Below are 16,401 nucleotides of genomic sequence, written 5' to 3'. Positions count from 1 at the left end.
CCCCCAGAAATATTCAGTTGTTCACATGGTTTACCTTTGTGTACGCCTCCAATAAAGTCTTAAATTGTGCCAGGTGCAGTAAAGTTTTACATAGTCTGAGAAACCTGAGAATCTAAGAGCAACAAATTTGTACAAGTAAACCTACTCTCCAAATATATTGAGTTTCCAGCCTCATTTGCTACACTAATCGAAGAGCTGCATCTGTTTTCCACACGTCTGTCCATGATTGCATCCATTTTTAGCAGCTATTATACAAAATGAAAGTAAACCTAAGACGCGAGTATCTCCTACTAGTACAAACAAGATAGTAGGAAGGCGAAAGAACAGGAAGAAGACTAACATGCCAAGCCATGAAGAGAATTGTCCCAACAGGATAGGATCCTTGGGACAAACATTCTTGTGGCAAACTTCAGCAGCAATATCTATGCCTTGGATGAAACGATGAATGAATTTTCATGATACATGGATCATGATACAGTGCTGCTTCCCGATTGTGATCGTGAATGTAAACAGTGTCTTACAGTTGAGAAGATGAGAGAAGGCTCCGCCATTGCTCCATTTCCATAATCTCCACAGGCTAACCTCTTTGGTACCGGTGGTATAAGAGAGATGCCAAGCTCATCAATTATCATAAGGTGCCGCTCGGTGAATGGGTTATTCCACATAAATGTATTCATGGCTGGTGCCACAAAGAGGGGTTTATCATAGTCCCATGCTCGCACAATGCAGGTCAGCAAGTTATCACACAATCCACCAGCAATCTACAACACAAAAACAAATGTGAATATATGTGTGCCAAAGAAAAAAAGGAGTAAGCTAATAACCCCAAACAACTGTATAACCAAGAGATACTGAATTCATCAAATATTTTATTTTAATGTCATACAGTTCGGGATGTCTATTTTAAATGATTTTCTTTTATAACCATGGTGTTTGGGCAAGCTTGCGCACACCTCGACCAATTCCACAGGCTTGAACATATGGGAAGAAATCACCAAGGGTTTTTGCCTCCGCTGGCATTTAATCCTGAGCCTCGTGGTTCTCAACCCATTTCATTGACCACTAGGCCACACCCTTAGGTGTGTCTGTTTTAAATGAATTTCCAGTCTTGTCACTAGAGTTTTCCAGTTTCAGGATTGCTCATGGGCACACGAGTATTCAGAGAACCAAATTCCATGCTAACTTCAATAAGTGACAATTCCTCAGTCAATTATAGTCATTTTTGAACATTTAAGTTCATTCTGAACATTTATCTGAACTTAGTAATACAACTACTGTTAATAGTATAAGGAAATGAAATTTGTTTCCTGCAGTGGAACGTATCCAATATCATGAATAAATTTTATGAATAAAAAAATATAAAAAGATATCACCTTTCCAAGCGTATTTGCTGACAGAGGGGCAATAACCATGATATCAGCCCATCTACGGAGCTCAATGTGTAGCACGCCATCACCTACTTTCTTCCAAGTGGACCATTCATCGTCATCAGTATAAAGGACGACATCTTTTGGAAATAACACTTTGTCTATGAAATGAAGAGAAGCTTTTGTTGCAACTGCTTTGACTTCTGCCCATTTAGAAAAGCAATGACATAGATTTGCAAACTTGATTGTTGCCACGCTTCCACTTGCAGCTAGCAGAATCCGAGGTTTCCGTGAAGCATTGTTAACTTGAATTGGTTCGACCTCTGAAGTTATAGGCTCCATCTGTCTTACAAAATGCGAAACTTCGAATGACTTTTAAATTTGTATCAAGAGAAAGACACCTAAGAGAGATAGCAGCAGCAGATACGACAGAGATCACTAGCATAATTTAACAACCTTATAAATCTATATTTCCATTCATTCGAGATCTCTCTTTCCATTTTTAATAGGGTTGATTATGATGCTGTGACTCCCTATAAGTACTCATATTTGCAAACAAAAACTCCATCCACAACAACAAGAAAAAGGACAGCTCTCTCCCTTTATGCAGAGATCCAAATCAAGTAATATTCAGGAGAGAAATAATATCTCAAAGAACCAACTTTGCATACTAAAGCACCCCTTTTTTTATCAAAATGAAGGAAAGATTTACGTAGGACATAGTCAAACTTGCCTTCTATTATCACAAAGCAGAATTTTTAATTCTTCTGCATTAATACCTCCGATGGTTCACTTCAAAGTTCAAACGTCAATGGATACATAAATGAAATCCCATCCATGGTTTAGTACCACAACCCAAACTCCAACAAAAATAGAAGGTAAAGTAGAGTCTAAATTTCACGTATAATATCTGAATTTTACCCACTATCCCATTAATGCCACTTCGATCCAAATTTTTGTTTTATACTTAGACCTAGTGCATGCACCAAATTATGTTAATTTACCATGGTATGATTAATTGATAAATTGAAGTAAAATTATACTTATTAAGTAACTAGATTAAATGATAAGACCTTATGTATAAGACTTATGGCATGAACTTATTCATTTGATGCATGCAGCGAGAATTCACAATCCATCTAGAATTATAACAATATATATAATTCACAAAGAAAAAATTAAGCACCATTCAGCCCTTAAAACAGAAAAAAAAATAGACTCAAAAAGTTTAAGGGAATCATAAGAGAATAAGATAAAAGAGTAGTAAACTTACATTATCGACCACAGATTCAAGTAGGACGTGCTTGGACACAAAAATCGAAGTGCAAAATGTGGGAACAACAGCCCTAGCAACTACAAGGGTGTAAGTATATATGCCCAAAACGAAATCCAAAGTCAGTACTGTGTTTACTTCCGCGGAGCTGAGAAACCCGAATAGGAAGTCGGGCTCCGATCAATTTTGTAGTGTGAGAAGGGCGGGATAAACCATTTGCGCCATTTGTGCTTTATAGCTTTTTCCCTGTGAGAATTGCGACTTGAAGAAGGAAAAAGCTAGTATATGCTTCGGCAGCAAAAGCCAATTGTTGGACTCTATTTTGGGCCTCCATCTTTTGACCCAACAGTGAATCATTAAGAACCTCTTAGAAGATTTGCGCAAATTGGATCTATCGGTGCCACCATTTAAATTTTGACCCAGTTAAAAAAAACCTTTATAAAATAACCTCCACATCAGAATTTGGTAGTATGCTCCCCGTGATGGCCACCACCAAAACATTTTCGCATTGTGATTTGAAATTCTGGTGATCCTTAGAATTTTTTATGCTTCAAAAGGCAGGTTTATTTTTCCAAAACTTTTTTTAACAAGGTCAAAATATAAATGATGGTCCTAAATATATCCATCCAGCATAATTTCACCCCTCTTATTCATAGTAAAATTTTGATTCATAAACTTTTATTTTTATTTACGAGTTCAAACATTGTATAACCTAAAACAGCCCATCTAAAAGGCTTGATCAAGGTCTACATTATTAGTACGATTCATTTCATAGGAGAGTTTTGTCAAAATTTAGAAGAAAAAATAACAAAACAAATATAGTAGTTTTTGCGTCAGGATATATTTATTCTTTAGTGAACAAAATATCAATTCTTTTAACAATTCAATTATATAGTTGGAGATTTAAAAAGAAAAAAAGAAAAACATATAACAATGGTTTTGAGTTGGACGAGTTGAGTTATGACCTGCTCTTCAACTCATTTTGACCCAAGGAAACTAGTAAATACTGCATCGATGACCCGTTTATAGACACCAATCTGATACGTAATATCGAATCAAATACCGGCTAAAAAGCAATGACTTGACTGAAAACAGATTCAAGATCATTGTAAAAGTGACCTGTTAGACTTAATGCATTGAAGCAAACAATAAAACCCAAATCTTGACTCATTATCCGGAAAGCATACAGTACAAGTCTATTGTGCTGGTAAAACGCCATCCAAAGATTAATGTATACTAAGTGCAAACTCAGTAGAGCTGCAAACACTACTCTCCATCTCAAGATTAATGTATAGTAAGTGCAAACTCAGTAGAGTTGCAAACACTCGACTTACTGTAAAGCTAAATTATTCACTCTGTTCATCACGACTTAGGTTGTAAAAAGTTGCAGTAAATAAGAAATTGAACAACAAATGCGAGTTAAGAAACTGATCAAGATTAAGGAATAATCTTAGGACAATGATGACGAAGATGCATAATAAAATGGTGAACTAATGATTGGGGCATATGTAAACCATTTTTCTCTCATCGTCTTCCAGATGCCACTGATTCAGTAGAGAAGAGGTACTTCACTCGTGAAAGAACAGAGTCATGAGCAGGATCATATGGATGGTCCTTTGAAGGGATCTCCAGAATGGCTGGAATTGGTTTATTGTAGCTATCAACCAAGAATCTGATCATGTTTGCAACCTGAATATGAAAAACCAGTGGATATAATTAGCTGAAAATTTGGTGCAAAATGGGTGTACAACTCATATTGTACTCGAAGTGTCTATGAGAGCTACTAAAATAGAGGCAAAAGAGTGCAGCTGGTTTCCCTGAAGGGACGCAGAAGCACAACATAGAAATTGTTAATATTTGGAGAAAACAACAACAATTAAATTTCAAAATGGTTGAATTGAACCTAGAAGTCTCATGTTCAAATCCTAGCATAGGAAAAAACACTAGGTGATTTTTTTCCATCTAGCCAAGCCTCGGTGAATAGTGTTGCCCGATATCTATGCTAGTGGGAAGTAGCAGGTATACCATGGAACTAATCGAGGTGCGCGCAAGATGGTCCAGACACCATAGTTATAAAAAATGTTGAATTGATTATTGTCACTAGAATGCACGATAGTAGTTATAGGTCGTACATTTTGAAATACGTTACTGGAGTCAATAGCAATAAGCAAATACTGAAATGTTTTGACTGCAAAAACCAAATCCTTAGCCACTTTTACAATGGAAAGTGTTTATACTTTATCCCAAGTCGTTTGGTGCAGCTAACAGGTAATTTATGTTCTCATTATTGTCGACAATCTCATATTAGACAAATGGTCCTCCTCTTTCCTCACTTTCCTCCAGCCTTCCACCTCTCGTGCCAGCCAGTGGTATTGGTAATTGCAGTCATGGTAGTTGGCATAAATGGTAATGACTCCTCAATTTTGGATTTTAGAAGCCATTCAAGGTTGACTTTGCAAATGCAAGTATACCAGGTAGGGGCATTATGTCGGTTTGAATTATCATCGTCTGTCATCTCCCCATTATGCTTTTACATCTTCTTTGTCCTCGGTTTCCATCCCTAAGTCTACACGTGAAGTGTTGTCTCATCCAGGATGGCAACAGGCTATGAGTGACGAGATGTCTGCTTTACATACAAGTGGTATTTGGGAGCTTGTTCCTCTTCCCTCAGGTAAATCTACTGTTGGTTGTCGTTGGGTTTATGCAGTCAAAGTTAGTCCCGATGGCCAGATTGATCGACTTAAGGCCCGTCTTGTTGCCAAAGGATATACTCAGATATTTGGGCTCGATTACAGTGATACCTTCTCTTCCGTGGCTAAAGTGGCTTCAGTCCGCCTTTTTCTATCCATGGCTGCGGTTCGTCATTGGCCCCTCTATCAGCTGGACATTAAGAATGCATTTCTTCATGATGATCTTGAGGATGATGTTTATATGGAGAAACCACCTGGTTTTGTTGCTCAGGGGGAGTCTCGTGGCCTTGTATGTCGCTTGCGTCGGTCACTTTATGGTCTAAAGCAATCTCCTCGAGCCTGGTTTGGTAAGTTCAGCACGGTTATCCAGGAGTTTGGCATGACTCGTAGTGAAGCTGATCACTCTGTGTTTTATCGGCACTCTGCTTCAAGTCTCTGTATTTATCTGGTAGTCTATGTTGATGATATTGTTATTACTGGCAATGATCAGGATGGTATTACTAATCTGAAGCAGCATCTCTTCCAGCACTTCCAAACTAAGGATCTAGGCAGATTGAAGTACTTTCTAGGTATTGAGGTTTCCCAGTCTAGTTCAGGTATTGTTATTTCTCAAAGAAAATATGTTTTAGACATTCTTGAGAAGACAGGGATGATAGGTTGCAGACCTGTTGACACTCCGATGGATCCGAATTCAAAACTTCTGCCAGGACAGGGGGAGCCGCTTAGCGATCCTGCAAGCTATAGGCGGCTGGTTGGAAAATTAAATTATCTCACAGTGACTAGACCCGACATTTCTTATCCTGTGAGTGTTGTAAGTCAGTTTATGAATTCTCCTTGTGATAGTCATTGGGATGCAGTTGTCCGCATTATTCGATATATAAAATCGGCTCCAGGCAAAGGGTTACTCTTTGAGGATCGAGGTCATGAGCAGATCATTGGATACTCAGATGCTGATTGGGCAGGATCACCTTCTGATAGACGTTCTACGTCTGGATATTGTGTTTTAGTAGGAGGAAATTTGGTGTCCTGGAAGAGCAAGAAACAGAATGTAGTTGCTCGGTCTAGTGCAGAAGCAGAATATCGAGCAATGGCTATGGCAACATGTGAGCTAGTCTGGACCAAACAATTGCTCAAGGAGTTGAAATTTGGTGAAATCAGTCGGATGGAACTTGTGTGCGATAATCAAGCTGCCCTTCATATTGCATCAAATCCGGTGTTCCATGAGAGAACTAAACACATTGAGATTGATTGTCACTTCGTCAGAGAAAAGATACTTTCAGGAGAGATTGCTACAAAGTTTGTGAGGTCGAATGATCAACTTGCAGATATTTTCACCAAGTCTCTCACTGGTCCTCGTATTGGTTATATATGTAACAAGCTCGGTACATATGATTTGTATGCACCGTCTTGAGGGGGAGTGTTAGTTTACAGCTATGTATAGTGTAGTCTTGTCCCACATTGGAATAAGAGTAGTATGTCCTTGTATATTATAGCTATAAATAAGAACCTCTTGTATTGTATTGTACATCCAATATCAATAACATATTTTCTCCCGTACTTTCTCACATACGTTACTGGAGTCAATAGCAATAAGCAAATACTGAAATGTATTGACTGCAAAAACCAAATCCTAAGCCACTTTTACAATGGAAAATGTTTATACTTTATCCCAAGTCGTTTGGTGCAGCTAACAGGTAATTTATGTTCTCATTATTGTCGACAATCTCATATTAGACAAATGGTCCTCCTCTTTCCTCACTTTACTCCAGCCTTCCACCTCTCGTGCCAGCCAATGGTATTGGTAATTGCAGTCATGGTAGTTGGCATAAATGGTAATGACTCCTCAATTTTGGATTTTAGAAGCCATTCAAGGTTGACTTTGCAAATGCAAGTATACCAGGTAGGGGTGGCCCGGGCGGGCCGGATCGAGTATGGACGAGACGAAAACAGGTAATGCAAAAACGGATAAATTATCCGACCCGACTCATATTTAATACGGATAACCATGGGCTAACCGGCGGATTATATGGATATCCATATTATCCGTGGCTTCTTGAATATGACCACTTTTGGGAGAATTCCTAGTCTCCTAAACCTGAGGAACCCCCAATTCGAGGCTTTACAAATGTAAAAGTTAAATCTATTAGTTATCCATTGGTTATCCATTTTCTATGTGAATAATATGGTTCTTATTCATATTTGACCCTTTTTTTAAAAGTTCATTATCCAACCCATTTTTTAATGGATAATATGGGTGGAAAACTATTTTCTTTTAACCATTTTGCCACCACTAATACCAGGCAAGGGGGGAACTGCTACATAAAGATTAAATATGAAGCCTAACTTCCTATATCACACACTGATTACAATTCATTGCCCACTTATCAGGTTTCTCAAATCAAGCTACCTTTGGGTCTATGACAGTGGAAGTTTTGCCCTGTGACGAGGTACTTCACAATTTCATAGCTAGCCTATCATGCCCCTCCAATATGCACTAACATGATAATTACTGTTCAAAACTCTCCACGAGAAAGTTATAGCCAGCAGCTGAAATGATGCTATGTACACTGTGATAAAACAAGGGGCAAAATAGAATAAAAACTTACATATTGGCTGATTAACACTATTGCAATGTCTTCCCTTGTGGTGAATTCTTTAAAAGCATCTTCAATCTGCTTCACCGTTGTTTCTATACCATAAGAAAGGAAAATATACATTACAGTCTTTCTAAAAAATAAATAAAAGTGAGACAAAATAAAAAAGCTCCATCACTGACAAGGACTTAACAATCCTAATCAAGCAATCTTGATTGTCTTTATTTCATAGTTTCTTCAGTTATTAAATCAAAATATTAGGAAATCAGAGAACCACAAGTTGAAAACCTACTTGAATCCACAATAAGATAGTTAGTTTTCCTCCTCAAATCGACATTGCCAACTCCGGCCAGTAAAAATCCAGTGATTGTATCCTACATTAACAAGTTATTTCCATCAGAATGAATGTCTATTTATCTCAATATATTTAAAATGTACATTAAGCATTAAATCATGAAAAAGACTTCACAATGACAAGCAGACAGTAATTTCTGCTGCAGTGTATTTAATACTGCAAATTAAGAATATCACAAATAGAACCCCATTTCACATAGCTTTGCCTTTAACAAGTTAGCAAGCTACACTACTGAAAATATGAATTTTAAATTCCAACTCCTCCACGATGGCCAAAAAATAAAAGAAATAGACTTGTGGAGAAGGGGTCCAACAGTATACTTGATAACTCCACTTTTGTAGTACATAAGAATCAGAAACAATGTTTAAGAGAACATATTCAAGTTATTCACCATCATTTACTATTATGAATCCATTCAGGCCAAAAACAAGAAAAATGCTAAGGCATAAGTTGATCAAAGCATCCAAAATTCCAAATCAACAAATTAAATGCTTGGTATACATCAACAGTTCAGATATTAAGCCGCAACATCTTTGACAAGAACAAAAGGGAGAAGCACCAACAATCTATACAAATTAAAAAGCATCATATAATAAACCAAGAAAAAGAACTGATAAATCTCATTAACCAGACAAGATATAGAGATCAAAGCACTTCAATTTTTATTCTTTTTTTTTTTTGCCTTTTGCTTTAAGCTTCGGTATCCAAAGCCCCACTGTTCGACTTATCCAGATTTGCACCAGAAAAGCCCATAGAGCAGATGTACAATATACGGTATGGGTTCAGCCGAACCAGTAGCTTTGGCTCAGACCCGGCACATGTGTTAAGAAATCTACTAAATATGCACAACCATTAAATTTCAAACCCAGCAACTCAAATGGTGAGTGGGTTTAGTGTAAACCCAAACACATAAAGTTAAAATCTTGGATCCAACTCTGGTTAAGGGGAGAATCCCACCATCCCACCACACTTCTCGGGGTCAAAGCACACCAATTCTAAAACTAAATATAAAGGCATATTGCATTTTAATAAAGATTCATTGGTAAATCACCTCATCAGCAATCATGGCAATGAGGGCTGAGTTACTTGTTTTGATTGGAGCTCGGTTTGCCATCTTAACTGAAAGGATTGTAACCAACTACAACAGAATTTTAAAAAAAAAATTGTAAGTCAATCAAATGGATAAAAAACTAATTTGATTTTTTTTTTTAAATGCGAATTTGGGATTCTGAAAAAAATTCAGATGCAAATTAAGGGAAAATAAAGAAAGTGAGAAATAATCCGAAACCAATTTAAGATGATGAAAGAATATACGGTCAAAATGTTGATAATATAATTGAACTAACATATGAACCCAATCCTGTTGACAGAGGCCTCAAGCTTACCTTAGTTTTTCTAGGCTTAGTTGGTGATAATCTTTGTTAATTCAGAGATCGTATGGGGACGAGAGATAAATTAGAGATCCCAGACTATTCAGTCGTTGAAACTGGAGAAAATACAAAAGGAAAGGAGCAAGTAAAGTGCCAAAAATACCCTTCAATTGTGACAAATACCTACTGTATACAAAGGCAGTTGACTCGTTATTTTTCCAACTCATTTAAATTCAGATTAAGTGTAAATTACTGAAGGTATTCAGTATTGAAAGGCTTAATAAGCACATACACTCGTATTTGCATGGACAAAAACAAATGTTTTCCTCTTGAGCCTTAAGGAAATCATTTTTCCTTAATTTCCAAGTATTTGCTATTTGGTGCTACCAAACAAGGAAAAATAGGAAAACATTTTTTAGAAAATGTTCTCCCTAATACCAAACACCCCTTAGTTCAGACTTGAAATGTACTCGGGTAGTATAAATTACTTTACCAATGTTATCGGTTCCGGAAAAAAAGAAGATGCATTCATTCTTTAGCTAAAGAAATGTAAAAAAATGGTCGTCCGGTACACAAGGTATCTCGCGTTCACGCAAGGACAGAGAAGAGCCGCACTCCAAGGAATATATGATGTAGACAGCCTACATAATGCAAATATTAGTGACTGATTCCACAGATCGAACGCGTAACGTATAAGTCAACAACTTTACCATTGCTCCAATGGAACAAAGAGCCATTAAGAATAGGCACAACCAAGAGAAGGACAGTTGCCGCAACCACTTTCATTCACTATTAACACTCTTTCATTTTAGTAAAGGTCCAGTTTGTATGCAAAGAATCAAGACTAGCATCTTTTTAACTCTATAATCTTTCTACCAGCATGCAAAATATACATGAACTCACCATAACTCCCGAAAATTAGAAAGGAGAATGGATTAAGAGATTACAAATAAAATGACAACAAAAATATATGGAAAATGTACTAGACAAACAAACATCTATGATATATATGTATACGGTTAGCTTTGTAGCTTTCGCGGTTAGGATGAGAGTGCAAGCTCGGCCCATGCCAAAGACGATGCCTTGAGCTCTGCAGTTATGGATGTGTCAATGTTGCTCTCCAACATAGCACACAAGTCTCTCATGGAAGTCCTGCTACTGGAATTTGGGTGGATACAAAGGTTGACCACCTCACAAATCACTTTGAGGTCTTCATATTTGAAATGTTTCAACTCAGGATCTACAACATAAGGCAATACCTCTGGCACTTCAAGGAACTCTTTCGCCTGCCACATCAAAGTCCACATCAGATTCCGTACAACTTTGCACAAGTGTCCGTGTTCTACAAAGTCTAATCATATACAAAAACTTCTCACATGGAAAGAAATGCTTACCCAATCTACTAAGCAACCTTTATCTTTGCAATATGGAGGTCTCCCGCTAATTATTTCGAGCAGTAGTACTCCAAACGCATAAATATTACCCTGGACGTCAAGATGACGACTCTCTAGAGAATTAGGAAGGACACATATTGCTCCTTCACTACTGATAGCACCAGAATTCTTTTCTGATCTGGCAATTATTGTTTTCCAACTTTCAAAATCAACAAGCTGCACCAAAATAAAATAAAATTTGAGAATGTAATTATCTTTTGTAGAGATACTAGGAGTATTAGTTATAGCTCTATCGTTAATATTTTTCACCATGCACTTATACTATGTAGCTGATAGAAACTTTATGTCACAGAAAATGAAGCACCATAACTGTGAATTCCTGAGTCCACCATTGCTTATAGATTAGCTCAATTAACAGGTCAACTAGAAATTTTACTCGTAAATTGGTTTTGACGCAGTGATAAAGATATCTTTTGCTTACTCTGGGAGAAAAATCTTCGGTGAGATAGACAGCGTTTGAATTCAATTCTGATATAGTAAACGGTGGGACAAGTTCTGAATGGAGATATTTTAGCCCCTTAGCGATGCCAATAACTATTTTCATCCGCCGCGTCCAAGAAAGTTGACATCCTTCTCCATCTGTGATAAGTTCAAAGAGTTTGAATTCCAGCCTCTAAAAGACAAACATACAGCAAGTGCACGTGTAAATAATTTATTCCACTCACAATGAAGGTGTTCATATAATGTCCCATTAGATGCATACTCAAACACCAACATCCTTGTGAAGGGACTGCTCTCACTGCAGTAACCTAGAAGTTTTGCAGTGTTCTCATGATTTATTCTCGCTAATTCTGCTACCTGAGTTTGCAAAACCATATAAGTTAAAGCATTGCATCAAAGATGAAACTTTTACATACTTTTATTGCACATGAGAGCTCAGCAGTAGCCAGACATTATGAGGAAATAATAACTTTCACCTCTTTCTGAAAATAAAGTTCTAGATAGGCAGTCCAGTGCTCTTCTCTAACACAAAGGGAAATTACAGCAATTTCAGGTCCGCCTTTCATGGTTCCTTTGTAGACCAAGCTGTCTGGTGAAGATCCAATAATATTGCTGAAATCTTCACAAGCTACCTCAAGTTCTTGTCTGCTATATCTTAGAACGTCTTTTAGCATCTCAGTATCTGACAAAGAATTATTTGTTTGTTACAACATAAACGTGAAGTATAATTAATGCTTCTGAAACTCTAGTCCTGTATGAAAAAAATATCAAGTAACGATTAAAGGCAATTTACTATAAATGCCCAAACTGAAATTGCATGACACTTACCTACATAAACTGTCATATGGTCCTTCTCACTTGCTGATTTCTTCCAAGGGATGATGATAATTGATGATTTGTTCTTACACTTGTGAATGGCAGTCAGAAGAGCCACAAGGAAGAGAGAACCTGCAATAACTCCCGTTATCGCTTCTAAAGCTAAAAGCCACGTGGGTTTTGAAGTAGCCTTATGTCTGGCTCCTCCTTCAGCAGACTGATGCTTGTTATTGCTCTGCATTGGATGGCTTTTGGCAGGTGGCGTGCCTCCTGTAATGCAAAAGTTACATCAATTCAGTCCTATTAAACTTCATCTGTTCGACTGTGACTGTTAAGGAAATGGGCTAAAGACTCTTTAGGATATGCTATCAAAAGTAAGCACGACCAGCTTGGACTTTCACACACTGATGTGATACATTAAAGATTCAAGGGATTATTTTATGATTCTGTTCAAAGTGTAAGAGTTTTCATCTGCGATAATAGATGTTGTCTAGCAGATTACATACCACATAAAGCAGTAGAGCGCTGTCTGGGATCTTTTTCTTGAAGGCAATTTCCTTGAAAGCTAGATCTATAGCAAGAGCAAAACAACACGTGTTCAGAAATCGAAAATAGAGTTTAAAAAAACGCCTGTGGATTAGAATGAAGAACTATACTTTGGAAGGTAATGCAGACACTTTGGTATGCCACCAAAGAAGAAATTGAAGGAGAAATCAGCAACTTTCAGTTGAGATAAACTACAAAGACCAGTAGGTTTGGCACCAGAGGCATACCTAAACAGAAATAAAAGAAGATTACTAAGCAACCGATAGATAAAAATGAAAGGGATCTATACAGAACAGTGAGAAGCTCAAGCAACCATAGAAGGGGTTTACTGATTTTTTTAGAAGAAAATATAGAATATTGCCAACATCATCACCCGTGACTTTTGAATATACATGTTGAACGCTATAAGATTCCATTACAACTCATTGTTGTTGTCGATTTTAAGGTTATAGCACAACGAAATACTTCATAGAACATGGACCAGTTTATCCTCACACAACAGTGACCATAGATGCAGAAAGGAAAAAGAAGTGTGTGAAGTTTCTAGAAGTAGAATGATTATGTCACATCAAAAGTTAAAAGTACAACATACATGAATGTCAACGAAAGGCCAGCAACATCAGCCAAGACTAGGAAAAAGATCAAATATTAGTCCATAATTTTTCAATTTTCAGAACTTTATAAACATTCAGACATACGGCACCGAAAAACTTTGCAGCAAATCATATGCTCATTGAGATAGTATGGGTTAATTTACTTCGATAAAAGATTAAAGAGAAATATAAATATCAAGCTTTAAATATCTCAAAAAATTTCAAATGTATAATGCTCTTAAGTCCTGGCAACATTACAGTTTAGATCAACAATCATATATTGAGGTACAATTAGAGGCTTCAAGAGAAGATTTCAAGCTTCACATAGTCTCCCCCTACCCACCCACCCACCCACTCCCTCCCCAACCCAAAAGAAAAAGAAAGAGAGAAGCTTCATACCTAAAAAAGTGAAAAATCTAATGAACAATGTCCTCAAAACCTTGCAATATTCAGTCTTCGACAACAGAGACTCATAATGTAATACCCACATACCAGAAAATCCAAAGATAAAAACAAATGAATAAAAATGAAAAATAGGGCTCTCCACATGCAACTTACATCCCATGTACATTGGACGTAAAGTTTGAGCCATTACTAGCAGGCACTGTTCCTTTGAGTTTGTTTCTGTCCAGCCGAAGCTCTTGAAGGTATTTCAGATTACCAAGCTCATAGGGCAATTTACCTGTTAATCCGTTGGATTGAAGGTTTCTGCAGAGGCATAAGCAAATTTGAAGAGATAAATGAGCATAACGGAAGTCAAAAAGGAACTCCACATTTGACAACAAATACTCAAACTGCACCAACATTTTCATAATATTTGACAAGTTGCCAAGCTCGAGAGGAATTGGTCCTGTAAGCTGGTTAGAACCCAAATCCAAGACCTTTAAGTTTTTCAACAAGCCTATCTCTCTTGGTATTGTACCAATCAGTACATTTCCGTGCAAAATCCTGCATATCACCAAAACATAGCATTGAGTCTTTACCAAATATTTTCAACCACCGGATTTAAATATTACTACTACAAGTTTTCCATGTAAAAGAGAGCTTACAGTTCTTGCAAAGAAGATATTAGATGCAAGTTCGGCGAAAGAAAACCCTTCAAAGAAGCACCAGAAATGTTACTGCAAAATTACAGCGACAACATAAGGCGTAAATGCATATTAGAGGCTCAATTGTGCTACTGTTATGTATCAAAAAAATAATCCAGTAAATTGCATCCCATTGAGAAAAAACAATAACCCAATAAACACATAGAAATGCTCACATTTTTATGACATGATCTCGGGCCATAGAGCAAAAAATACCAGACCAGTCACAAGGATCTGAATCTAAGGCATTCCAATTTGAGAATACCAAAAGTGGGTCTTCATATATAGCTTCCCTGAAGTTATTTAGAACATAAACTGTGCAAAAAACAAATTACCAAGTGCTTTGGATTAGCATTTCATCAATGCAATATCTCTACACAATTTTAAAAAAAGATCTTGATTAAACAACAACATATAACTAACTCCCTACATTGTCCTTAATTATATAATAATTAAAACTCACAAACCAATCAAATCAAGATCTAAGCACAAAATATCATCAAGTTGAAGTTGATGGTACATACCTTCATTTAATGGAAAAGAAGCATCACATGTCATCAAAAACATTGGCCCAACAGTAACTAAAACTACAAATAAAACCCAAGTTCTCATTTCTTTTTTCTTGTGGCGGTCCCCAGAAACACAATAAAGATCAATGCTTTACACAAACCCAGAACTAAAAGAACCCATCAGAATTTCTAGACACAAAAAAAAGAAAAAATACCTGAAAGCAAAAGCAAACAGAAAATTACCCAAGTTGGAGAAATGGGTTTATCAAGAAACAGGAAAAGAGATAGTAGGAGCAGCCCAAGAAGGTGATTTTAATAACAGATGACAACGAAGACAGGCAAAAGACAAGTTTTTTAGCTTAAGGATGAATTCAAGATTGTAATGTATAACAACCCAAGAGAGGAAAGTAGTGGAAATCAGTGAGTGTAGGGCAACTAGCATGTAGAAGAAGACTTGGGCTCAAAGAGAGGTTTGGTGTCAGAAACAGAGACAGTTCATAAGCAGAAGAAAATTTTTCTTTTTTCGGAAATGAAAAAAATATGAAAGTAAAAAGAATTAAACTGAAATGCAGATGCAGAGAGAGAGAGAGCGGCGGGGGAAAGGAAGTGGTAAAGATCCAGAGGAATGTGGGTAATGATTGATGAATGAACTTTAGAATTTGTTTTTGGTTGTTTCGACAACTTAAATTTGCTGTATTTTTATTTTTCTTGAACATGTTGTTTTCAAATTAATGGTTCTTTATTTCTTGCTTCTTCTTTTTCCTTCCTTATTTTGTCCATGCAAGTTATTTGAATAACTGTGATTTCTCAAATAGAAAATTTTAAATAGATGATGGGCTTATTTATAGGTAACTTTTGGGTAAAAATAGCATAGGCTAGCCAATTTTCGGACTAGTAATTAAAAAATAGCTAGCGTTCGCAAAGTCATTGAAAAATAGTCACTATTTTGCTGCAACACGGAAAATTCCAGCCTAATATACTGGAGATTGATGCACATGTGCTGGAACTCCAGCATATTATGCTGGAACTCCAGCACACGGAAAGTTCCAACATAATATACTGGAGATTGGAGCACTTGTGTATGAACTTCCAACATATTATGCTGGACCAGTATATTATGCTAGAACTCCATTTTATTATGATGGAGTTCCACTATAAATCCATTATAATATGATGGAGTTCCAGCATAATGTAATGGAACTCTAGTATATTATGTTGGAAGTTCACATGTAAAAAATTTGAACTCCAGTATATTATGCTGGAATATTTCTTGATTTTGAACAGTATTTTTGTTCAGATTTATCT

At 36.7% G+C, this 16,401-nt stretch overlaps 3 protein-coding genes across 8 annotated transcripts; all 3 read right to left on the bottom strand.

The window, feature by feature from the left end:
* Nucleotides 1–29: 29 nt before the first annotated feature.
* LOC104118145 (probable phosphopantothenoylcysteine decarboxylase) lies at nt 30–3,657 on the bottom strand. Of its 3 annotated transcripts, none has more exons than XM_009629334.4 (3): nt 2,641–3,657; nt 1,374–1,713; nt 30–761 (listed from the first exon to the last, which is right to left on the bottom strand). In XM_009629334.4, exons 2-3 carry the CDS (start codon nt 1,707–1,709, stop codon nt 468–470), a joined length of 630 nt encoding a protein of 209 aa, XP_009627629.1. In that variant the 5' UTR covers nt 1,710–1,713; nt 2,641–3,657; the 3' UTR covers nt 30–467. The 3 variants fall into 3 exon arrangements, with proteins under 3 accessions (XP_009627629.1, XP_009627630.1, XP_070048090.1); XM_009629335.4 differs by having other exon boundaries at nt 1,374–1,709; XM_070191989.1 differs by lacking the exon at nt 2,641–3,657 and having other exon boundaries at nt 1,374–2,599.
* Nucleotides 3,658–3,776: 119 nt separating this feature from the next.
* On the bottom strand, nt 3,777–9,861 carry LOC104118146 (V-type proton ATPase subunit F). Of its 2 annotated transcripts, none has more exons than XM_009629336.4 (5): nt 9,665–9,861; nt 9,331–9,417; nt 8,217–8,298; nt 7,937–8,019; nt 3,777–4,329 (listed from the first exon to the last, which is right to left on the bottom strand). In XM_009629336.4, the coding sequence occupies exons 2-5, from the start codon at nt 9,391–9,393 to the stop codon at nt 4,165–4,167; spliced, it is 393 nt and encodes a 130-aa protein (XP_009627631.1). In that variant the 5' UTR covers nt 9,394–9,417; nt 9,665–9,861; the 3' UTR covers nt 3,777–4,164. The 2 variants fall into 2 exon arrangements, with proteins under 2 accessions (XP_009627631.1, XP_009627632.1); XM_009629337.4 differs by having other exon boundaries at nt 9,634–9,760.
* Nucleotides 9,862–10,416: 555 nt separating this feature from the next.
* Nucleotides 10,417–15,775, bottom strand: LOC104118144 (probable LRR receptor-like serine/threonine-protein kinase At1g63430). Of its 3 annotated transcripts, none has more exons than XM_009629330.4 (13): nt 15,112–15,775; nt 14,764–14,902; nt 14,549–14,620; nt 14,304–14,447; nt 14,058–14,207; nt 13,017–13,133; nt 12,867–12,931; nt 12,373–12,630; nt 12,021–12,226; nt 11,769–11,901; nt 11,525–11,682; nt 11,044–11,259; nt 10,417–10,935 (listed from the first exon to the last, which is right to left on the bottom strand). In XM_009629330.4, exons 1-13 carry the CDS (start codon nt 15,197–15,199, stop codon nt 10,690–10,692), a joined length of 1,992 nt encoding a protein of 663 aa, XP_009627625.1. In that variant the 5' UTR covers nt 15,200–15,775; the 3' UTR covers nt 10,417–10,689. The 3 variants fall into 3 exon arrangements, with proteins under 3 accessions (XP_009627625.1, XP_018633775.1, XP_033517684.1); XM_018778259.3 differs by having other exon boundaries at nt 15,312–15,771; XM_033661793.2 differs by having other exon boundaries at nt 15,340–15,771.
* Nucleotides 15,776–16,401: the final 626 nt, after the last annotated feature.

The sequence above is a fragment of the Nicotiana tomentosiformis genome, chromosome 12 (assembly GCF_000390325.3).
Source record: "Nicotiana tomentosiformis chromosome 12, ASM39032v3, whole genome shotgun sequence".
Taxonomy (NCBI): Eukaryota; Viridiplantae; Streptophyta; class Magnoliopsida; order Solanales; family Solanaceae; genus Nicotiana; species Nicotiana tomentosiformis.
Note: the sequence above shows the minus strand (reverse complement) of the source record. Positions and strands in the feature narration are given on the sequence as shown.